This window comes from Monodon monoceros, unplaced genomic scaffold (assembly GCF_005190385.1).
Source record: "Monodon monoceros isolate NGI ecotype Baffin Bay Population unplaced genomic scaffold, NGI_Narwhal_1 Super_Scaffold_16, whole genome shotgun sequence".
Lineage (NCBI taxonomy): Eukaryota > Metazoa > Chordata > Mammalia > Artiodactyla > Monodontidae > Monodon > Monodon monoceros.
In genome coordinates this window covers 72,942,201-72,967,481 of record NW_021703772.1, presented here as the reverse complement: position 1 = coordinate 72,967,481, position 25,281 = coordinate 72,942,201, and the positions used below count along the sequence as shown (strand labels likewise).

The window sequence follows — 25,281 nt, the reverse complement described above, 5'->3', positions numbered from 1 at the left end:
AGGTGTACCTTCTAAGGCACTATTTATGTATCCTTAGCATGATACTTTCCATATTGATCTGCATTATTCATCTTTGTACCCCTAGTATGTTGTATTGTAAATAACACATAGAAGGGCTTAAGTGATCATAATTAGGTGAGTGGGAGCACTTTCTGGTCTCTGGTCTGAGAATAACAAAGTTATGGATGGGAACCAGGCCAGCAGTTTTATTTGCAGGATGGTAAAACTAAACATTTCCCTAAGGACAGTTCCATTACTTTCCATCAATTAATAAGAGCAGGAAGTGTGTGTCATGAAACATTGGCTTTGCAAGGTTCAAACTAAAGTTAAGGTTAAGAGTATTTAACTAGCCTTTTGGAACATTTGTTGAGACACAGATTTTAAACACACTACTGTTTAGATTTTTTGAGTGATCCTTATAACTTTCTAACGATAGAGGAACCAGAAAGTTAGCACACGGGGTAAGAGGTGAATTTAAAGCTTGTCTCCTCTAGACTTGCAGATAAGGTTTCTAGAAAAAGCTTACTTTTCTGAAAACCAAAATAGGCCCTCATTATCCCCCATCTCCGCTTGTTATCTCTGATTTGTACTGGATAGTCCTCTTTCATAGTCCCATATTTTGTTCATTTTGGTAGAGTTAAGCCAATAAAAGTGTAAACAAACTGAAGAAACTATTCTCTATATAGATTTATGAGCCAAAGTAATGCTGTGCTATCTTTTCAGAGGGTTTAAGATCATTTTTATATCCCACCTTACTTTTGTAATCTTCCAAACAATTTGTCTCCAGTTAAAAACTCCATTAGTAAACATGACATTTATGGTATTAAGAGTATATCAGAGTTTAATTTTTAAAAACTTGGACTAATATTACATAACCATTCAATTATTTTCATTCCTTCAGTCCAAAAATTATAATTGCATGGAAGAAGAATTTATTGTTTACACATAGAAACCAGAAAGTTAGGACTAAAGCATTAGAGTAGGAAGACAGTTTGGTCTCTGATTTCAAGCAATCTTCTGTACCTTGCTCCTAGGTCATTATTCCAAAGGCTCCAAAGGCTCTAATTCAGCAGGATGTCATAATTCTTAACCAGATATACAAAATACATGAAATATGAAGTACAGAATATCCAGTTGCCTTCCTCATAAACCACTGAGGCAGAGTGATTTTTATTCCATTCTCTAGATTCTCATTTACTTAGCTAATTCCCCACATCTCACACCTTTTCTACTTTGGCCCGGAATATGCACCCACAGAAAAAGTGTTGTTGCTCCACATGAAAACACAGCAGGGCCTCTTCATTAAAAAGAGTCATTCTTTTACTTTAAATTTTTCCCACGTGTTTCATGTAGATGAGCCTGTATCACATAAAGTCACCACCAACCGAAGTCTGACTCTTATTTCTATGCAATCTATTTGACAATCATTTGTATTTTGCCAAGTAAATTTTCACACACTTGTGTGAACTTCCGAAAGGTAAGGAACATGCCTTATACTGTAATATTTATTTGTACCCAGTATATTGCACCTTGCAGATGAGAGGTACAAGATAAACTACTCCAGTGGAAAAGAATATGGAAAGGCAACACTGCACACAGTACTTTTCTTATATCAATTCATATAAATCCAAAACTATTAATAAAGTATCCAGACAGAAAATAATGACAGACCACAGACATCAGTGAACCAATTCATTTAGTCATGTGGGGTGTAGAGGTACATTTAATCCCAAAGGAGCACAAGGGCGTGGTACTTCTCTAAGTCAAATTGTCCATGGAAGCCAGATTCAAGGTTTTTTGGGCTGAAGGTGGACACTTGGTCACTTCCATCCTCAGAACCTTTCAGCCAATGTTATCTTTTCTATACTTTGTGGTATAGAGATCTCTGTGGGCTTCAATCCAGGATGTGCTTAAGCTTCTGAGCAAAAAATTTGGCTCCAAAATAATTATTTTGCAGGGCATTCTTTATGCAAAGATGGGAAAACTCTCTACACGGGTAAGAAATCAAAGCTAGTTCTTTGGTTTTTAAAAACAGAAAGTCAGTTTTTCCACCATCCTGCCTGGTTATTTGAATTTAACGGATCTCCTTTCAGTCCACAATTCAGACTATTTGTATTTCAGCTACTTATTTTCATTGTCCTAAACTTGAACCTTTTTGCCACCAATCTCTAATCTGATAAACAAGCACATCTACCTAGAGTAAGAGGATAAATTGTCATACTCTTTCTGAAGAATAGGGAAGTTAACTAGCAAAAGCCTTCAGAATTAAGAAATAAAGTTTAAGAATTAATATGCAGGCACCTATGCAAAGATTTATATACAGGTATGTTCATTACAGCCTTAAAAGGGTAAAAAAATTGGAAATATTGTAACACCACCAAATAAGAAATTGGTTAAATGCAATTATTCACATAATGAAACACTATGCAAACACCAAAAATTATGTGGTAGGAATACAGAGGAAAATATGCAAGATATATTGATAGATGAAAAAAATCAGGTTAAAAATAATATATGCAGTATCATCTAGTTAAATTAAAATCTTTGTGTAGATAGAAAAAAATATATGAACATTATTATTAACCTTTTGCTAGTGGTTTAGGATTTCAGGTGATATTTATTGTATTTTATGTGCTTGACTGTATTTTCCAAACTATTTACAATGGACATAAAAGACTTTATAATTACAAAAGGATGTTTTAAAAGTCTGGCCAAAAAAAATCAAAATTTAGAAGGAATATCCAAGGGACATGACTGTTATTCATTCTGGAAGTTTTTAAACTCTATTCCCATATCAAATTAAATGACAAAAATACTGTATATCCTTGTATATAACATTTTCACTTTTTATCACCTTGCATGCATTACTTTCACTTTCTGTAGAAAAGTTTCACTGAGCTATGATTTAATTTTATGCCATAGGCCTTATAAAGGTTAACACAATATCATATAAGGCTTGATTTACACTCAGTAAAACTTCTATTGAAAATGCTTTCTTCTGGGTGGTTTGCCTCCCTCCCCCTGCCAGCTCCTGATGTGCTAGATGTTGTCTATTATTAGCAAATAAGAGCTAAATGCTTCCTTTTAACTTTAACCATGTTCAATTACAGCATCCCTTTTTAGTCTTGGTTTGCTGACATAACTATATTCCCATCCTCTTAGTTTTTTGTCTCTTATTCTCTTACTAATTTTCTATTTTAATGATTCCTAATAGGAAACAGATGGCACACTCAAAATTAGGTTAAATCCAGAAGAATGTAATAAGGGGACAATGACAAAGAAGGTTAGAATGCAGGGCAATCACAAGGGATCATGTAGTAGCCATGCTGCTTTACCGAGAGCCAGAGAAGGCTGTGTGGGGAAGGCCACCTGACAGGGGCTGAGACCTTTGGTGGAGGACACAGCTGGTCAATACAACTCTGCAGGGCCAGGAGCTGGGGGAGCAGCTCTCCCAACCTCACTCTCCTCCCTCATCCTCATCTCTAGTGCTCCACTTTGACTGAACACAATCAGAAGCCAGAGGGCAATGGAGCCTTCTACAGGACAACTCCCTGGGACACAGAGCAGGATGGAGAGTAGATACGCCCCAACGGGTAGATATCTAGCACAATAACGTTAGTGCCTTTATGATAAATTATTTGGAAGTAGGTGATGTCTATATGTGTAAGTAAATAACATGAATCTTTTAGGTGATTTCACTTTGGTCACTATTGTGAGCATTTTTTCCATAGCAGAGCTACCTACTCGAATCGGCAATAGCTATTTTCTGCCGTGATGTAGTCTTATGTCCTCAGAGCGTGATGAGCCAAGAAAGTATTCTGGTGTAAACACATTAGTTATCTCCCTCTTAATTGAAATTCCAGGTGGATTTAAAAATAACTGTTATGTCTTCTTTAGGAGTAAGGTCTATTTTCAGTCTGGGCATTGAAGTATTACATAATGATCGTGTCATATGTTGATATTGCTAAAATGAATTTGTCTGTAATCTTGTTTAATTTCTCTCTTTTCACTATTCATTAAAAAGGGAGTATATATACTGAGGATGTTGTATTTCAAAGCCTGAAGTGTCAGGGAGAGTGAAAAGTGAAAAGTAATCAAACCTCAGAGTCATTCAATCATGACTTCTTAGAGCTGAGGTGATTTTAGCAATCATTTAATTCAAACACCTCATTTTACAATTGGGGAGGGAAAATCCTGCAGAGCCTACATATCTTGCCCAAGGTCATCCACCTTGTTAGGGCCTCCTAGTTTGGCATATTTTCCTCTATATCTCAACATCAAAGTACAGTTGTATTCTGCTCAATCATTAAATTCACTCACTCAAACAATATTTATTGAGTGCCTTGTATCAGGCACGGGAGATAAAACAATGAAGAAAATGGACAAATCCCCCCTTTTTACAGGGCTTACATTCTAGAAGAGAAAGAGAAGACAGTCAATAAATAAATAAAGATATGTCAGAGGAACGATAAATGCCAAGAAAAAAATAAAGTAGGGTAAATGGACAGAGTGACAAGGAAGGAGGATGCTATTTTAAGTTTGGTAGTCAAGGATAGACATTCTCTCTGATGACATTTGAGCGTGACCCTGAATGGAGTGAGAGAGTGAGTTATACAGACATCTGGGGTAGGACTCTTCCAGGCAGAAGGAACAGCCAGTGCAAAAGGCTAAGGGGACATGTGCTAGGGTGTTCGAGGAGGAAGAAATAGGCTGTGATGGCTGGAGCAGGAGGAGTGATGGGGGAAGTCGAAGGATATGAGATCCAATAGATATTGAGCGTAATGCGGGGAATGACATAATCTGACATACCTTTTAAAAGCATCACTCTGCCTGTTGCGTGGGAAATCGACGGAGGGGGAGGGAGGGAAGAGAAAGGGAGGAGGCAGAGAAATGAATTAGAAGAGTAAGAGGTTTATAATAGTTCTGATTTGGAAGGCAGAGCCTTCTATTCATGACAATAGGTAAGGGTGTGAGTATAGGGTGTGAGGGGGGAAAACAAGAGTCAAAATATCAAGGCTTTTGGCCTGAGCACTGGGAGAATAGGATTCCATTTATTGAGAAAAGGAATATGGGGGAAAGAGTGGGTTTGGAGAGAAAAACGAGATCACATTTGGGTCAAATTAGATTTGAGGCAGTGGGATGTGTGAGTTTGCAGTTCAAGAGAGAAATCTAGACCAGAGATATTAATTGGTAATTTGAGTCAGCATACAAATGGCATATGAAATACATTGGATTGGTTGAGATCACCTAGAAAGTACACATACTTAGAGCACCGAGGCCCCAGGGAACTCCAAGACTTAGAACGATGAGGAGGATCCATCCAAGTTTATGGAGAAAGAGAACCCAGTGAGATAAAAGAACAGAGGATGGCTTCCTAGAAGCTAAATATCAAGTTTTCCAAAGAGGAGGCAGTGATCACTTCCATCTTAATAGTTCAAGTAAAGTGAGGACTGAGAACAGACCCCTGGAATTAGCAACATGGAGATCACTGATGACCTTGACAAGCACAGCTTTGCTGGAGTCGAGGGACAAAATGGCTCAAGCGACAATGGGTGGGATGAAGCGAGGACAGTGTGTAGAGGCTACAGGATGGTGAGATTTTCTTAACAGAGGAGGCATGAGGTCAAGGGAGAGTGTGTTTCTAAATACAAGGGAGAATGGTATATTTATAGGTTAATAGGAAAGATCTAGAATAAAAGGGGGAAGTGGTGGTGGGAGAGAGATTTGGATGACCTTGCGTAGGAGAGAGGGAATAGGATTCTGTGCATAAGTGAAGGGGCTGGCCATAGACAGGAGTACAGATACTTAATGCATTGTGGAAGGAGGGAAGGTAGGGAGTGGGTACAGATTCTGATAGGTTGGTAGATGCAATGTTGGAAGCCTGTGGAAATTTTCTTCTTGTGAAATAAGATATTGAGAGGTAAAAAAAAAAAAATCACAATTAAAATCGTTAATATTTTCTTCAGTCAACTTAACAAAAGAGCAACACCAAGGAGGCAATGAAGCTGTTTTTTTTTTTTAACCTGCTCATAACACATGTCTTATACTTGACACTTCAACTGTGATCAAACCATAATGGTCTGGCTTCTTGTAAAGTGTTTGGCTATAGTGGTTCATTAACCCAAGGAGAGAAATCCTGAGAGAATATTAATAAGACAGACTGCATGTACCTGTAAAACATGAAAGAAATACTCCTAGTAAGCAGACTACTAAGGAGATTTTAAATTATCAATTACCTATCAATTTAACAGTTCTGAGTACACTAGGACAGGATCAAAGCCATGAAAATTACCCTAAAGCAAACAGTTTGAAACCAAGTTTTCTCAAAATTGATTAATCACAAAATTAATAGCAAACAGCAATCACCGTGATGGGCAGCACAGCACAGTGTTTAAAATCATGAACGATGGAGTTAGACCTCCTGGGTTCAAATCCTAATTGCACTGCTTAATGGCTATGTGACTTTGGGGAAATTATATTCCCTCTATGTGTCTCTGTTTCCTCATTTATAAAATGAAGATCATATTAGTACCCACCCCTTAGGGTTACTAAGAAGATTAAATGAACATAGAACTGTGCCTTGCACATAGCAAGCACTGTATAGGTGTCTGTTAATTAAATCATATCACTGTGAATAATCAAGACCTAGACAGAAAATGCAGCCAAAAATTGACACCTGGAGTTAATTTTTAAGACTTTTAAAACTGCCTACTGGGAAATCTTTTACAGAAAAACAAATACATCTGTCTCTTGATCATCTAGGGTATCTTTTCCCCTCCATCTGACTTTTTCTTAAAATTGTGTCCTGACAAAGAGTAGGAAGATTCCATAATTTCCACTTTTAAAAAAGAAGTTCTAATGGAAATCTTCACTTTTAAAAGACATGGAAACCAGAAAAGTGAGCCTCTTGGATTACCATCCTACTTTTCTGTCACCTATTGACTCATATACTGAGAGCTGACCCTACATTTAGACTCATATTAGAAGGTCATAATCAGTTAATAAGCTATGTTAATGTTCATTTCTAAATTTTAATGACAAAATAAGGAACATTATGAATATTTTTAAATTATATGATCCTTGATTTATTTTCTTTTCTCCCATACCGCATTCATTTCTTTACTCATACAATATCATTCAGAGGACTGGTTAAATATTCAGAAGATAAAGTCTGAACCCCCAGTTTATTTTGGAGTCATTTCTACATAAAATACACCTTAACTATCTTTTCTTTTTGACCATTGTAATATCCTGATAGTTAATTTACCTACTAGGTTTTATGGTGCCAACATTTTGGGTATTTCATCAGATTTTCAAATAAAAGTACCAAAAATTAAAAGAAAAACACCCGCTCAAACTTTGACTGCAAGATCACATTTCTAGGAGTTAGTAATTGAGAGAACCACAAAACCGAAGGTGGGAAGTAGTTCAACAGATTGGTCCTCAGCCAGATGGGGCTACTCCAGCTCTAGCTGCAGGTGGTCCCTATGCAGAGATGCTTGCAGTGAGAGATCTGGGTGGGCGGATTTTATAGCAGAGGTCAAACTGGCGTTCAGAGAGGTTCAAAGACATGTTTTTAAGGTCGAAAGAGTCTATGAGAGTTTTTATATTCCATATTCTCCATTTTATAAAAATGTAAAAAAGTGTTGTAAACCAATTTGAGATCATCTGAATGTCACTGCATGACTGAGTGCTGCCACAGTGTTTTTTGTTTGTGTTCACAATTCAGTTGGTCCCCAGTGGTACATTACATAAACTGACAGTATATCTTAAGTCATTTTAGTCTAAGTGGGATCCAGTTAGACCAATCAGTCTTTCTCCCTCCCTCTGCTCCCCAGAGCATTTGGTTCCCCAAGAACCAAATGGGCTTTTGTGGATTTTATGGGATTCACCTTGTTAGAAAAAAGCCAATAAACACAGGTCTTTTTGAGATGAACCTTTCTCTCTCTTGGCCTCCTGCTGATGTGGCTGTGAGAAATTGCCCTTAAACTTCTCTGAGGCTCTCTAGTTTGAGAATATCTATGAGAAACACCCCTTATCTCTTGGAAGTGTTGCTTATATGAATGGATACACTGACCCTTTGATCTTTCCGAGGCTATAACAAAGGGTTGTACATTCACACTTTCAGTCTTTTCCCTATGCCATGCTGTTGGAAATAAACTCTTAACTCTAGAGTCTTTTGCCATTAGGATAGATGGAGAGTTTCCCAAAGCATCAAGTCCTGGTTCCTTTTAGTTTAACAGTTCTTCCCTCAATTTATCTCTCTCCTTTTTACTATAAGTAGCAAAAAAAACAAAAACAAAAACAAAAAAAACCCAAAAAACAAAACCAGGTGGCATCTTCAACACCTTGGAAATCTTCTTAGTTCATTACATATGAAGTTCATTATTTAGGAAGGTCTTCCATCTAACTGCAGGACAGAATTCCCTAGGCTTTATGCCACTGCATAACAGTGATCCTCCTTTCTCCTGTTTCCAATAATATGTTCATTGCTTCCTTCTGAACCCTTATCAGCCACATCTTATCCATATTTCTACTAACGGTATGTTCAAGGCATTCTAGTCTTTTTTCTATCATGCTCCTCAAAATTCTTCCAACTTGTCTCCACTTCCCAACTCCAAAAAGACTTCCACATTTTTATGTATTTGTTATAGTAGCACTTCATGTCCAGATACCAAAATCTGTATTGATTTTTTAAATTGCTGTGTAACAAACTAACACAAATTTAGCAATTTAAAGCAATACTCACTTATTAGCTCAGAATCCTATAAGTCAGAATTTCAGAAAGGCATGGCTAGGCTCTCTGCTCATGACATCACAAGCCTAAAATCAAGGTGTTGCCAAAACTGATTTCTCATCTGGAAGCTTCAGAGAAAAATTTGCTTCCAAGCTCATTCCTTTCCTTTTTTTTTTTTTTTTTTTTGGTCAAAATTCAGTTTGTTACAATTATAGGACTATAGGTTACAGGGTCCTATTTCCTTTCTGGCTGTCAGCTAGGGCCACTCTTATCTCCTAGGGGCCACCCACATTTCTTGCCATGTGATCTCCTCCATCTCCAAGCCAACAATGGTGGGTCAAGTCCCTTTTATACTTTAAATCTCTGGTTACCCATCCTGTGACCAGCCAGAGACACCTCTCTGCTTTTAAAGGGCTCATGTGACTAGGTCAAGTCCACCCAAATAATCTCCCTTTCTCAACGTTGTCTGTGCCATATAACCTAATTAGGTATTTACAGTCCTGGCAATTATACAGGTATGTATCCCGGGACGGCAGAAAGTCTCGGGGCCCATCTTAGAAGGCTGTCTGTCACGGGGCTATTCATTGGCCCCTTTAAGTCCCAACAATGTTGAAGAAGCAGAGTTTAAAACCTGGGAATTTTTTTTTTACCATTCTCTGTGTCCACCTTTTTTTCTACTCTTGGCTCTTTAGATCAGTATATTATTAGATTGATAAACACTGGAGAAGAGATTTCATAATATCATGATGAATTACTCTCATAAGAACCCATAAATCCCCACATAGAGAGAATGGCTTTGATCTGAATGTACTCTGGATTCCCTCCTAAGCACAGAGTTTCTTGAACCTTCTGAGAAGTAGTACTGTTCCACCCCTTTCGCCTGCATTCTGATTAAGATAGCCTCCCCTCTTTTGTTTTAGATTCTTTCCTCTCTTCCCTGGTTATCTGTCAGATGAATATAATTCTGAGTGTTTGCCAGGTCACCTGAGGACAAGGGGAAGCACCTAAGTGCCAAGGTTCTACTGAAGACTGGGTCTATTGGTATTTACTGGTGCAATGTCACTTGAGGCTCCCCAGAAACATCTCTGAGATAAGGCTGAAGGTCACATGGCTGGTGGAGTTATTCTGACTTTTCTGACTATGTTCCCCACCCCTCAGTTGTGCAATATGAGTGGTTTCAATGCTGGATTCAGAGTTGGTGAAAATTGGGAGGGAACTGTGACACGATAAATCAAGGAAGGGATATGTCTCCTTTTTCTGTGAGCCTTGCTTAAAATCTCCATTTTGGGAGCAAGGCTGAAAATATCCTCACCTTGGATCCCATAGAATGCCAAGCATCATGCAGCAACAAAACCTCCTAAAATGCTGTGATGCAGAGCAATTTTTTTGTTATTCAAGCCATCCAAAGAGCCACACCTAGTAAAAGGGTGGTTCTGGGACCAATATTACATATCAGGCATTTTGAGGTTCATCTAGCATGGTAGTCTTGTTTCTTACAATAGCTCCTAGGGATAGTTTATGGAAAGGCATCATCTCTTGATTTTACCATGACAATTGCAAAAGTGGAGAGATGCTTCTGAAATATTACCATTGTCACCTAACAGCTTATGAATCAAAACTTTCCTTGAGTCTTGAGATAAAACTATGAAAACTGAATATTATGTTCAATTGGAGTTTTAAAGCACAAAAGAAAAAAGTGATCTAATAAATGTACATTTGCAAGGAGCTGGGCAACTACTAGGATAAACTTTGCCACTGGATACAAATTATGTTATTCCCACAAAAAGAAAATATTATTTCCTAAAAGACAAATTACTGGGAAGAAGAATTAGGATAAAGCTGATCTCTTGTTCAGAAATCCTAATGTGGGGTTCTACGCATGGCATAGTTTCTCTACCTCTATTGCTGCTCTCTTACGAGAAGAGACAGGCAAGTGAAACAGTAGATGGGGAGAGACAGAACACCAGGTAATAAAGCAGCCAGTCGCAAGTCAGGGGGAGGCTGTCTGTAGGGGGTTTTCTGCCAAGCTTCTATTAAGCACTGAAGAACTAAAATTTGTCTCCAACACGTAAAATAGTTAAAACAAAGGGAATCTAGATTTGCGTTTAGTATATATAAAGGTAGTCAGAACTTTGGTCAGTATGCCTGAGTTGACATAGAAATCTTTTTTCCCACTTTAAACACAGAAATTTTGGACAAACTATACCACAACTACACACACACACCCAGTGTCCCAGTGCTGAAAATAAAGATGGAACTCAAAGTCAAAGCAGTGAGAAGGAGCCAAAGCCAAGTGACTCCTGGGGAGAACTGGACCTGAGATACATCTGAGGACCTGGTGGCCAGGCCTTCAGTGTTAGTTGTGGGACCTGTGCACATGGGTGCAGGAACCAAGCTACCTACGAAGAGAAAGAAATCATATAGGATTTGTCCATACACACAAGGGAAACTAGCTACACCGTGACCACTCCCCAGGAGAGTGACAAAGGAGCCAACTTTCTGCTTGGGACCAGAGGAAGAAAAGGGCCAAGTGCAGAACCCCAGTGCTGTGCATGAGTGCTAAGTCAGCACCCGCTCCCAGCTCACAGCATGGGTCCCAAGTCTCAAAGTTAATATACAAACTGGTCCTGGGCCAGTAAAATGCATAGGGCCCTTAGCAGAGGCAAACATAAAAGCTCTCTGCAGAGATGTTCTCACTACCAGGTCATAGTTCATAAAGGAAAGCACAATTCACAAAGAAAAAGTTTAAAAACTTCGATTATTTGATCATTTGAAATTTCCGTGGAACTACAGACACTGAGGCAAATTTAAAGGCAAATGACCAATGAAGGAAAATATTTGCAACTCATGTAACTGATAAAAAGAAATAATATTCAGAATTTATAAAGAACATCTATAGATTAAATAAAGAAAAAACAGACAGTGGACAAGAAGCATGAATAAGCAATTCAGAGAGGAAGAAAACTGCCCAATAAACATGAGATTTCCAATCTCACAAGTGACCAGGAGAATCCAATTTAAAACATTGAGATACTGTTCCCATTTAGCATATTGGCCAAAGTCAAAAAGAATAGTTTTAATGTCTTATAAAGTAAAAAAAAAAAGTCTTATATAAAGTTGAAAACATACACATCCTGCAACATAGTGATTCCCACCCCAGGGACACCCTAGAGAAAGCTGTGCATACATGCCCTGGTCAATATGTACGAAGTGGCTGCTGCAGCACACTTTCAAGAACAGAATTTAAGAAACTTAAATGTTATCCACTAAAAGAAGGGATAAATGGTATCCTAGTTCTACAGTGGAACACTATATAGCCATTAAAAGAATAAACTAGCTCTCTGTGTATTAACATGGCTATATCTCAAAATGTAAGGGTAAATGGAGAAGTACATGCTGCAGAATAATAGTGTGGTAATATTCATGAGAGAAGTAAGAGAAATGAAATACATATTAAAATATGTTAAAAGCAATAGATAGCCTGAAAGATAACAATAAAATTCATGATGGAGATTGCCTTTGGTGTGGTAAGAAGGCAAATGGTACTGAGTTAAGTCCTCAAAAGAAGACTTCAACTTTATCTATAAAATAAAATAAACCTGAAACAGAATGAAAATGTCAACAGTTTCAATGCTAGGTGATGAGTACTAATGTATTTATTACATCAATCTCTGTATTTTAAACTTTTTTCTAAATGTAAGAAATAATTTTTAAAAGAAAATAAATAAAATAAAATATATGCCTCGGGCCCATACACTTTCAAGAGATTGACCATGAATTTGGCTTAGAGCTTAATTATTCCGTCCATCACTGTTTGTTTTGTTGTTGTTGTTTTGGTGTCAGGCCAAATTTCAAGCCAAATGTCAACAGCTTATCTGCAAGCTAACAAAGGTCTCTCTCTCATCTTTCAAAACACCTTTCTCTCATTTCCAGAAATCTAAGAGACTGAGGAGAAAACAGCAAGCAGTTTGTCTATCCATTCCTGTATAACCATGCCAATTCCCCAACTCAAATTTAATTTAATAATGAAATGCACTTACTTCAATTCTCAATACTTGAGTTACTAATTTGTGTATTCTTTCACTGCCTTTGTAAGTTCCCAGAAAGCGGAACTGTATCTAAATCTCTTTATATGGCACTTAAAATGACACTACATGCAAACAAATGCTTAAAAATACGGTACTTTTCATGATTATACTAATTCATAGAGAGGAAGGGCTATGAAAGGTGCCCAGGTAGAGGACAAATCTCTAAGCATATGTAGTTTCATAATAGTTAATAATTGTTAAGTTTTCCCACAGAGATGTGTATAGTTCACCTATGTTATTTGAAACATGATTGATATTTATGAGTTTCTCTCTTGATGGGGACTTGATGAAACCACCCAACTTCCTTAAAAGTTAGACTGTAAATTATGTCTTCTTTGCAGCTTACTTTGTCAAAAATCATATAACTTCTCTACGTGTTGTTTTTTACACATGCTGACTCTACACCAATTTGCTGATATAAGAGCACAAAACAAGCAAGAATAATGGCAACTGAAGTATAAAGTGCAGAAATCTGACTTCTAGCTAAAAAACCATAGTGCCTTTTTTTCCCCCTCATGTTTAATTTTAAAGGAAAAACTTCTAGACAAGAGCTTCATAAACCTGGTTGACCATATAAAATCAATTGTGTTCACAAAAGCAAAAATTTACTCATCAAGGACTGTGAATTAGTCATTCTTAGCACTTTAAGCAACTCCAAAAGAAAACATTTTACATATCATGCAGATCAAGCCAATACAGGTGTACAGGTTAATGGAAGTTCCTTTCATTATGTTATGGAGTTGATCATAAATTGCCTTTTGTGAATCATTTCCACAGAAGTCATAAAATCTTAAAGAAAAATATTTTTTACTGTAAATTCTATCACTTTTGTGGTGTGGAAAAACAAAATATCTAAACAAATATCCCATATATTTTTTAAAAATCTCCTCTGAATATGTTTTACTTTCCACAGGTTGTCAGAAATCATTTTAAAGCTGTTAATAAGTGTTTTGGGGAATTCCCAGGTGGTCCAGTGGTTAGGACTCCACGCTTCCACTGCAGAGGGCATGGGTTCAACCCCTGGTTGGGGAACTAAGATCCCACAAGCTGCATGGCACAGCCAAAAAAAAAAATTAAAAAAAATAAGTGTTTTGATTAATATTTTGAAGATTTGGAAACAAATGTTCGTTCAAAAGTAGATGATGAATTTGTATCAATATGAAAAACCAAACAATCTAACACATAATAAATCAAGAAGTAAATTCTTTAAAGGGCCTTTTGGTATTCTATGAATTGTACTGACCCCAGTATAATGTATTTTCCCAATAAGGACATCTTTTGATAGTCATTTGCTGTACTGCAGTCAACCAAAATGGTACCCCAGTACCTCTGGTTTTGCCATGTCCCTACTTAGTACACGATTTAACAACAATCACAAACCCTATCTTTTCTTTATCTACAGCATCTCTTCTAATCACATGTACTTGTGCTTGTGAAGGTCAATAAAGTGGGTTCTCCTCCATGTCTCTGAAGCTCAAATATATTTAAGCAAGACTCCACTAGAACCTTATGAATCTTTCTAAGAGCTGCATATGAGGATTCCATGCCAAACACCAAGGTCAATCAAATCTCAATCAGGCAATTAAACATTCATTCACACATTCACAGCAACAGTATAAATACTTTTTTTTTCTTCTCTTCTCTTTGTAACAATTCCTTCTTCTTCCACTGTTTCTCTTTCTCCTCTTCCTTTTCTCTCCTTCTGGCAGAAATTTCCATTTCCAGTCTTGCTACCTCTTCCTGGTGGGCTCGCCACTGACGAACCTGAAATAGAAATTCATTCCAATAACTATACACACTCAAGTGATTTCACAGATCACAAGGAGACTAGGTTCTGAATCTAGCAGTTGTCAAAGATTTTCCAAGTACACATTAAAATTCTGTGTGCACATGAGTGTGTGATGTATGTGTAAGATGTGTGTGTGTTAGTATTAAAAGGAGAAAGCAACTTTAAAATCACCTCATTCAGAGATTCTTCACTTGGATACATGGAATGAAATCCTAAAGAGTCCGTGAACTGACTTCAAAGGATCTGTGAATTCTCATAAGTACTATGGGAAAGTTTTGTGTTTTTGCACAGCTGTGATTTTCTGGAACAATAGTTCCAGTTTCTGGTCAACAGTTTTCAAATGGTCCTAATATCCTAAAACTTTTAAGAACTACTGATATATTTCACCCTGATTTTTGTAAGTGAATAAAATGAGCCTGAATGAAGATGAAAAAAATGTTAAGACATTTAAAAGAAATTTCTGGATACTGACAGGTGTTACTGGTAGAAGTATAATTGGCACAGCACTTCTAGAGGACACTGGGCAATATGTAAATACATATCACAAGAGAAAACATGCATAGTCTTTGACCCACAACCCCACTTTGGGGAAGCTATTCAAAGAAGACAATCAACTGGACAAGTGCACAAAAATGTACCCATGAGGAATATTCACTGCAGTTCTGCTTAAACAGAAAAACTGGAAAGCGTCTAAGTGTCTGGCAACAAGAGATAGCTTAAATTAATTATGGTATCGTCATACAATGACTGCCATTGAAAAAGGATCTATATTTCCATATTCATCAACATAGAAAATATCCACAACATATTATTAGATGCAAAAAAGCAGGTGCAAAACCACATTTATAGTATGATCTCATTAATATAAATTATCATCTATGTATCTACACATAGAAAGAGATTTGGAAGGAGGTTTACCAAAACAATAATAATTGTTATCTCTGAATGGTAGCATTTCATGGAATTTTAAAAATTTATCCTTAAGCCTTTCTATGCCAAGTGACATTTTTACAATAAACATGTATTATCTTTGTAAGCAGTAAACCAATGAAACTAACAAAATAAAAACAAACACATGTTCCATGTACACACGTAGCTAACGAAGCAGAGAGGAGGGAGATGGAGAGGTATGCAGAAATTTTTTTTGGAAAAGGAAGAAACTAGCATTCTCAGTTTAATACCTCTTTGCCTTACATATTTGATATAAGCATGACTCATTATGGTAATAAATAAAGTGAAAATTGAATAAATAAAATATCATAGAAATATGATGAGCTAAAATAACTAAATAGTTAAGCTCTTTTTGCACTTTCATTATTCAAAGTTTATTTTCTAAAAATATATTTTGCTCTATGTATCAAAATAACCAAGGAAATTCAGACCCTTGATTTTCAAGTACACTTAGGTTTCCCCATCTACTGCTTATCTTGGCCATATTTATCTTCTTGTTTTGAACCCTGTTCCTAGAATAAGATCATCTATGCCTTCTGTCCTGACCTCCTACTTCCCAACTATTCCTTTCTGTACCCACCTTCCATCTGCAACATGCTATATCAAAATCAAGTGTCCTATCAAGCGCTACCAGGGATCACTCTCCTGAATACCTAAAGGATAGTTTTCGGTCCCTCTTTCCTTAACCTCATGGTTGGTACTTAACCCTGTCAACCATCTCTTCATGTTTAAAACTCTTTCCTTCCTCGGCTATAACACTGTTCTACCCTGCTTCTCCATCAATGAATACTACCTTCTTCTCTTCTTCCTGCTTCTTGTGTCTACCCTATACCCCCAACTCTATTGCTATCCTTTCTCAACCTCAGCCTCTCTCTGTTCGTTATCTGATGTGCTCATCCTCTCCTATGAGTTAACCTATCACTTCTGTTGGTCTGACTCTAAAATGTACAATAGCAACTCTGCATTTTTGTCTGCAATCCCATCCTAACAAATGCTTAAAGACTTTGCTGTATGTATGTGCACCCAAAACACAACATTTCCAAAATTAAACTCAACTTCTTTAACTTTGCCATAGCTTCACACCAAGCCCTGTGCATCTGCCTCTTCTTTCAAACAATCTTGTTTGTTCTGTGAAACCACAAGTATCTCTGTAGTTTCCATTTTTATTACTATGTACATCTATCAACATGACTAATTCTTCACATTTTACCTATTACTTGAACCAATCTTATATTTCTTAAGCTCAGATGAGCTTTTATTTATAACAAATCAGCTTCTAGACTATTGAATTTCCCTAAGCCACTTTGCTGTAATTTCCTAGTCCACCCAAAGTCTATGTGCCAAATGTATTTAGAACAATACCAGAAAGCTCATGGGGTGATGTCAATTTCTCCAAATATGACCTAAATAATTTGGCTTTCTCACTTTCAACCAATGCCCTACTTTAACCTAGCTAATGTATAATCTCTAGGTAGGTTTTTTCCTGTGCCTTTCCTTATACCACCATTCTTGTTCTCAGCCTCATGGCGTGACCCAAACTATTCCCCCACCTGAAATGCCCTCTGTTCCCCCCTATTTCATAAAGTGCTTCTTGGTCCACCACGTGTCTCACATTTTCCATGAAACATTCTCCAACCCACACTCATCTCTCTTTTATTTCACTTACCATATGATAACTGTTCTCTAATCATTTTGAGCATAATGTTTCTATTTTCATTTAGAGCAGAGTCCATGATATATACATATTTTGTTTTCCCCTTATACTGTCTAGCAGAGTGCTAGCACATCATAGGTGCTCAATTAGTACCTATTTAATTTACCAAAATAACATTTTAAAGTGGAACCAAATAAATAAAAATAAATGATAGCATGAGAATATACCATATTGCAACACATAATGAAATAATGGATCCTCGTTCATGATCATCAATTGCTACTAAAAACTTCATTTTGACAGCTGATAGGAAACGTTATAATGGATGGATCAGGCTGACAACTGTTGAAAACGCTGAATAATCTTAACATCACAGAGAAACAAGCAGCCATTTTGGCATCCTGGTATAAGTATACAACATTCTCCTGAACCATTCTTGCCAAAATATGAAAATGAATATGATCAAATCTCTAGACCTATCTATCAGTTTACAGAAAATTAAGTCAATGGAAAAACACATTAAAGAACACTATGGGAATACAATCAGCAAAATTGAAATTTGAAAAACTTTCAAGGATTTAACAAATTACAAGGAAAAAAGAAGGAAGGGAATATATGAGTTAAAAGAGATTTAAGAAACATTATCAGCCAAATGCAATATGTGGATAATATTTGGTTTCTGATTTGAATAAACCAAATGTAAAAAAATCTTGAAACAATTAGAGATATTTCAATATTGACTAGTTAGTTGATACTATTATGGAAACTGTTAAAGCTTTTAGGTACGATCATAGTATGGTTATTTTTTTTAAAGAGTCTTTAATTTTAGAGATATATACTGAAATACATATGAAATGATATGATATTTGGGGATTTGCTAACTATTATCCAGTGGGCATGGGAGAGTACGTAAGGGTATTTGACTGATAAGCTGATAATTGTTGAAGTTGAGTAATGATAGATTTTGTATGTTTTTACATTTTTCCATACTAAAATTTTTGTAAAAAAACAAAATAAACCATAAAATATAATGTATGTCCAAAGAGATTTGTATAATAAAAGACTGTAGTCTCAAGGTTCTCAGACAATGAGACCAGAGATGCAGTGAACTAATGTAAAGAAAAATAGCATACATTCATCCTTTCCAAGTACTGAGACTATTTCTATAAATTTCAGTTGAAAGAAGTTTGTGTTTTGGAACTAGTCTTATCACCTTTTGAGTTAAGACTAATTTATGGGAATTATCATTGAATGACCTCTGCACATGTGATGTCATATGATTTATGAAGCCAAATATAAGCAAATACTTATAACTGGTCAAGATTTCTGTTTAAAAAGGTAAGTATAGCAAGAAAATAACCAGATCAATAAAACTCAGGTAACCCAGTTTATCCAATTTACCCAATTGCCCTCCTTGTCATTTGCAAGTCTAAATGATGTTTCTCCTATTCTCCAGAAAAGATAAGATTATGGTAGTTTTTTAAATGGGGCACACACCATAAATCATGAAACAAATGCAAGTTTAGCAACCACAAAAGAACATTACCACAGTGGCAGTCAGGAGCGCATTATAAGGAAAGCATTATTTAGATTATTAACTACAGGACATTTTCCCAGTTCTTCAGTTAATACAGTCTTTGAATGAAACCTTAACCTAACAGAGAACAAATGAAGTTTAAAATATGTTCATCTGTTGCAAATAATAAATTAAGGATTTAAAATGAAAATGGTTAGTACTATTACATGTATCCCTTGCTCTTAATGTAAAAGTTAAATGGTTCAAGGGAAATTAATTAACATACATATTTTCAGGGTGAATAAAGTACTAGAAAAACACAAAATGAAACCCATGAAAACTTCAAAGGCAATAGGGGAAATTAACATCAAGGCAACAATATTAACACAATTTTACATCAAAATTGAAAGCTTTGAAAATAACTCTAAGTGGCGATGCAGTATAAAGGAAATGAGTATTGAACTGCTGGTCAGAATACCAGCTTTTTTGTCTTCTCTCTGCCACTAACGGACAACAATGTTACTTTGAGCAAATGGCTAACCTAGTTTTCTTGCATGTTAAAGGGGAGGACTGGATCAGGTGAGTTCTATACTTTCTTTAAGTCCTAATATTCTGATTCTATTTTATATTTTCCTTATATAGAGAGACCACAATATGGCATGCTCTGCAACTGTCTTCTTCAAGCAAAATGAATTCAATGAGGAACGTTAGTGTTTTATAAGCCTGTTAAATAATAACAGACAATTAAACATTAATTGTGAATTCTATCTGCCATTATTTATGGACCATTGTATCATGTGTGTTGTTTTATATGGGAAAAGTATCATTGACCAGTGCCTGTAACTGATGATTATAAAATATTAAAAACTGCCATATATGAGGCTTATTGTGTGCCGGGCCTATGCTTTATAAAGGCATTAAGCACATGGTGTGAAGTAATCCTTGAAACAAGCAAGCTATCTTCTTCACGCTTCATCTGGCTAACTTCTCCCTATCCTACTCAGCCCTAAGCTTAGTCATCATTTGCTCCAGGAAGCCTTCCCTAAGTTACCATGTTCAGGTCAGCTGCCTCTTCCCTACTTCCCTACTTCCCTAGCACCTTGTCCCTCTCCTGTATTACAGCACACATCAGCATGGAACCATGTGGGATTTGCCTATATCTCACACTTGGCTACAAACTTCCTAAGGGCAGGGACCAGATTTGTTTTATTCATGGGCTGTCTCCAGAGCCTTGCATGGCATCTGGCACATAGTAAGGGTTCAAGAAATACTTGTTGGTAAATGCATGGAAAAGTCTCTGAGACTATGCCTGTCAGTTAGATTGACAGTATTTCCCTTTCTCCCCTTTCTCTCTGAAAGGTACCCTCTTCAGACATGCTACCATTTTCTGATTCTTCCACCCTGTGATGACGGATCCTTGCTTTCCTGGTTATAGCTGTTTCCAGGATTCCCAAGCTCCACCTCTGATTGCCTCAGGGAAAATATCCAGAAAACCTTGTCAGGATTTTCAACAATGAATTCCTATTTCTAGCAATGTTAGAGGACGTGTCCAAAAAAGTGTCAAGCAAATCCTTTTCTGTCTTCTCCTTAAATGTTTCTATAAGCTTCTAAATTCAGTTCAGCTGAGTAAACTTCAAATTTTCATTTTATTAAATCTTCAACAGTGTGATAGTTCCATTAAATTTTGCACATGTCCCACCATTTTTCAATATTACTTAACTAAGCTTTTTTATCTAATGTGTTCCATTTATGTTTAAACTCCACTCATGAAATACAGTACCTGTGATTTCGCATACATTATTAAAGCTTTCTATACTCTTCTTAGCATTTTTGCTTAGCAGAAAGATTTGGCTTTTCCTCTTGGTTTCACAATTGTCCCTTGGTTTCTTGGGTGACTTCATAAGTGCGTTATTTATTTTTTATTTATTTTGCGGTACGCGGGCCTCTCACTGCTGCGGCCTCTCCCGTCACGGAGCACAGCCTCCGGACGCGCGGGCTCAGCGGCCATGGCCCACGGGCCCAGCCGCTCTGCGGCACGTGGGATCCTCCCGGACCGGGGCACGAACCCGCGTCCCCCGCATCGGCAGGCGGGCTCCCAACCACTGCGCCACCAGGGAAGCCCCGTAAGTGCATTTTTTATCACCTCTCTTTGATAACTACTTTCCATTTTCTGTGACTTTTTATCAGTCGTTTACAGAATCTCAATGATTATGCACTATTATCTTGACTGTTTCATGTCCTTTTCTTTTCAAATAAAATCTTGCAAAGTTTCATTTCATTGGGTCCCAGAGGGTCTTAACCTTAGTGTAAAACAAGACTTGCAGAGGAAGAAACAAACTAAATGTTAATAAGTAGAAAACTATCAACATATATTTTTTCCTAAGGGACAAAAGTTACAAATCTATCAGTCTCTTTTATTTACGAAGCTGACAAAGCCAGATTGTATAATGGAGACAGAAAATGGGGTTAACAGTCAGGAAATCACTTGCCTGCTGGCTATGAGATCTAGGGAAATCATTTCCCATTTCTGGGCCTCAAATCCTCTTTGAAAAATGAAAACTAAATCGGTTTTCCAAACAAAGGGTTACAACACATTAGTGGATAATGAAATAAATTTTATGGATGGGAACTAGCATTTCTTTATGGAAGAAAATATCAGACGGCATCTCATGTCATTACAGTAATGCTGTTTCAAGAAATTTTAATTTCCATTGTGTGTATGTATCTGTGTGTGTGTTGTGTGTGTATTCATTTGTGATGTAAAATACATTTCTCACTGTAGGTCACAGTGAAAGAAGCTTGAAAAACACAGCAGGATGTTCTCTATAATCGCTTCCAATGCTGAGATTCTATGGCTCTCTGATATAAAGACCAAAGCTACTGTGTTGCCATCATTAAGCCACAGTCCTTATTCCTTCTATAATACAATCAACCCAGAAGCATGATGAGAGAACCCAGGTTTTGAAGTCAGAAACCTTGAGTCCTACCCCTGTGACTTATTAATAGCATTCCCTGGGGTACATTGTTCAACCACCTGTAACTCCGGAATAATGTAAAATGGGATAACAATGACACACACCTTACAGGACTGCTGTGCAAATACCATCAATTTGCACAAGCCAGAAACTCAGGAATCATCCTGACACTGTCTGTCCCTGACACTCCACATATAATCCATTACCAAGTCCTGTAGACTGTGCATCCAACTATCACTTGCACCCACATTCGATTCTATCTTCAGGGCTCCCATCCTAGAGCTACCCAGATATATCCTGCATCCACTCTGGTTTCATTCCCTGCCCACCCCGCTATCTCACTTCCTACACTTTCAGTGGTTTCCAGCACTCTTGGGGTGAAGTCTGAACTCCGAACTATGGACTACAAGACCTCTAGGGTTTGGCCCTGCCTATGTCTGCAGCCCCATCTCCTAACCTCATACCAATCACAGACTCACCCTCTTGCTCCAGGAGCCCTGGCCATCATCCAGCCCCTAAACAAGCCACATTTCCTCCAGCTACATGGATGTTGAACATACCATTTCCTTTGCTTGGAATGCTCCTCCCCTCCTCTTCGCCTCATCCACACATTTTCCTAACCAATACTTAGTCCCAGATTTCAGCTCCAGTGTCTGTCAGGGAAGCCTTACCCACCCACCCTATAGGAGATAAAGCCCTCTAGCTGCATGCTCCCATAACATTGTTTACTTTTTCTTCAATGTACTTATCACAGTTTGAAATCAGACATTCAGTCCTGTGATTACATTACCAGTGTCTGTTACCCCACTAGACTGTGATCTCCATGAAGAAGGGACCATATCTGATTGGCTCACCATGGTATCTCCAGTGCCTTACACACCACCTGACACCTAATAGATGCTCAATAAATATATCTGAATGGGTGAATAAATGAGATAAGAAAGCATAAGTGCTACACAAATGTTTACTATATTCCTGGATTGCTGCAATTGCTTTCTAGCTGACTTTCCTGACTTCAGTGTCATTTTGATTCAACCCATTCAGTAGATATTTGTCTATTGGATTTTCACACATTTTTGCTCCCTTACACATGATTCTAATAGCAGTGGCTTTGCATTTGCCACCATTTCAAGTGGCTCCTATGGCCATTTATTTATTTGGACATCACCTTATTCAAAGGAGGACTCAATCTTTTAAGGCATATGTGAACTTGACCTCACGCATATGACTTTATTTCCTATTACTCCCCAGAGCAAATAGGCCAGACCTTCCTCTTCCTCCTGTCTCTTCCTCTCTTCTCTACTGCTACACACCCATGTTTATCTCTGTCACTGGCCTTTGCCCAAGAAGCCCTCACTCCTGCTCATCTGTCCTTCAAGGTCATTCAGGGCCCCTTCCTAATGACTTCTCCACCATTTGTCAATCCAATCTCTGATGTGCATCCTTGATAGTGTCTACAAATAGATGACATCCAAGCACTCTTTAACTACCTTGCTTTATTTTCATTCCACTTATCACTATATAAAATTATATTATTACCCTAAGATTTCTCAACAAAAGGAGAATTTTTTTCTTTCTCTTATATCTATATGAGATGATGGACAGCTAAACCTATTGTTTAGCTATTGTCATCATTTCCAATAAATGTAAATCAAACCATCGTGCTGTACACCTTAAACTTATACAGTGAGGTATGTCAATTATTTCTCAATAAAACTGGAAAATATTATATTATTGATCAGTTGATTTATTTTCTTATCATTGTTTCTCACTATACTTAAACTCCATGACAGCAGAGACTTGGCCTTCTTTACTTTCTAACCCCACTCCTGGAACAGTGCCTCACCCAAAGTAGGTGCTTAATGAATATTTCTTGGTTAATGAATAAGAATGGCTCTCATCAAAAAGATAAGAATTAATGAGTGTTGGAGAGGACGTGGAGAAAAGGGAACCCTTGTACACTGTTGGTGGGAATGTAAATTGGTGCAGCCACTATGGAAAACAGCATGGAGGTTCCCAAAAGATTAAAAATAGAACTTTCATACAATCCAGCAATTCCACTTCTGGGTATTTACCCAAAGGAAATGAAATCACTATCTTGAAAGATATCTATACCCCCAACTTTATTGCAGCTTTATTTAAAATAGCTGAGATGTGGAAACAACCCAAGTGTCCACTGACAGATGAATGGATAAAGAAAATGTGGTACACAAATACAATGGAATATTATTCAGCCATAAAAAAGAAGGAAACCCTGCCATTTCCAACAACATGGATAGACCTTGAGAGCATCATGATAAATGAAACAAGTTGACAGAGAAAGACAAATACTGTATGATCTCACTTACATGTGGAATCTAAAACAAAAAACAAACCCCAAATTAAACTTTTAGATACAGAGAACAGATTGGTGGTTGCCAGAGACAGTGGCAGGGGGTGGGGAGTGTCAAAATGGGTGAAGGGGGTCAAAAGGCACAAAATTCCAGTTATAAGATAAGTCCTAGGGATATAATGTACAGCATAGTGACTATAGTTAACAATAATGTATTGTATGTTTGAAAACTGCTGAGAGGGTTAACCTTAAGAGCTCTCATCACAAGAGAAAAAAATAGTAATTACATGGGGTAGTGAATGTTACCTAAACTTATTGTGATAATCATTTCGTGCAATATATACATATTTCAAATCACTATACTGTATGCCTAAAATTAACACAAAATTATGTCAATTATATCTCAGATTTTAAAAAAGAAAGAAAAAAGGTTTTGTTAATTAGCCATTTCACATACATATCCCAGTTCCCAACTAGATTATATGCTTCTTATATTCTGAGGTCAAAGTTTAGACAATTTTTTGTAATCTACAAAACCAACTACAATGCTAAATTCATAAAAGGTACTCTGTAAAAGTCATTATTAAAGATATCTGTGATCTAACAAACATCTTGCAAGAAAGTTGAGACAACTTTCTGCTGAGCCCTAAGTTTAATTTCAGTATCAGGGATTTTCCACAAAGCCACCAACCCCAGAAATGACTACACTTTTGATTCTGCAATTTGAGCTTTCTTATCTTAAGCTATGGTTAAAAATAAAATACAAATAAAATATTTAGCACATTTGCCTAACAAGGCATTTGCCTAATTAATGCAAGTGAAATAGATTACAGAAAGGATGACTTATCTAGAATCCTTTCCTATAATTAGGATGGTATGCTGTCTATAGGGAGAAAGAGGGAGATATGTATTATATAATGTAAATAAGTATTAGTAAACTATTTTTAAATTCATAGGTTTATACTAGCATAACCATACGCCTCAAATCTCTGATATTTTTCCCTTAGAGTTATTATTTTAATGAATAAAACCTTAAGAGAAATGCTCATAGATCAGTAACCACTGGAATAGACTTTTTTTTTTATGAGAATAAGATAATTTTGGAGCTATGAAATGGAGACCACTGCTGAGAACAAAAATTAAGGAAAGTGATTATAGGGTGTGATAAAAAATGATTACAGTTTATGGATCTCCTAACGCATAGGACCCAAATAGGAAGCCATCAATGAGAATACTTTT

The 25,281-nt window shown here is 36.9% G+C and overlaps 1 protein-coding gene across 10 annotated transcripts in view; it reads right to left on the bottom strand.

Moving 5' to 3' along the window:
* Positions 1–25,281, bottom strand: part of CCDC148 (coiled-coil domain containing 148) — a 408,125-nt gene that overhangs the window by 193,422 nt on the left and 189,422 nt on the right. For all 10 annotated transcript variants that reach the window (XR_003793865.1, XR_003793866.1, XR_003793868.1 and 7 more), the window contains one exon: positions 14,449–14,589. Coding sequence is in view for 6 of the 10 variants with exons in the window: in XM_029224755.1 (XP_029080588.1) it covers positions 14,449–14,589 (141 nt within the window). In the remaining 4 variants the exon portion in view is untranslated. The remainder of the gene's footprint in view (positions 1–14,448; positions 14,590–25,281) is intronic.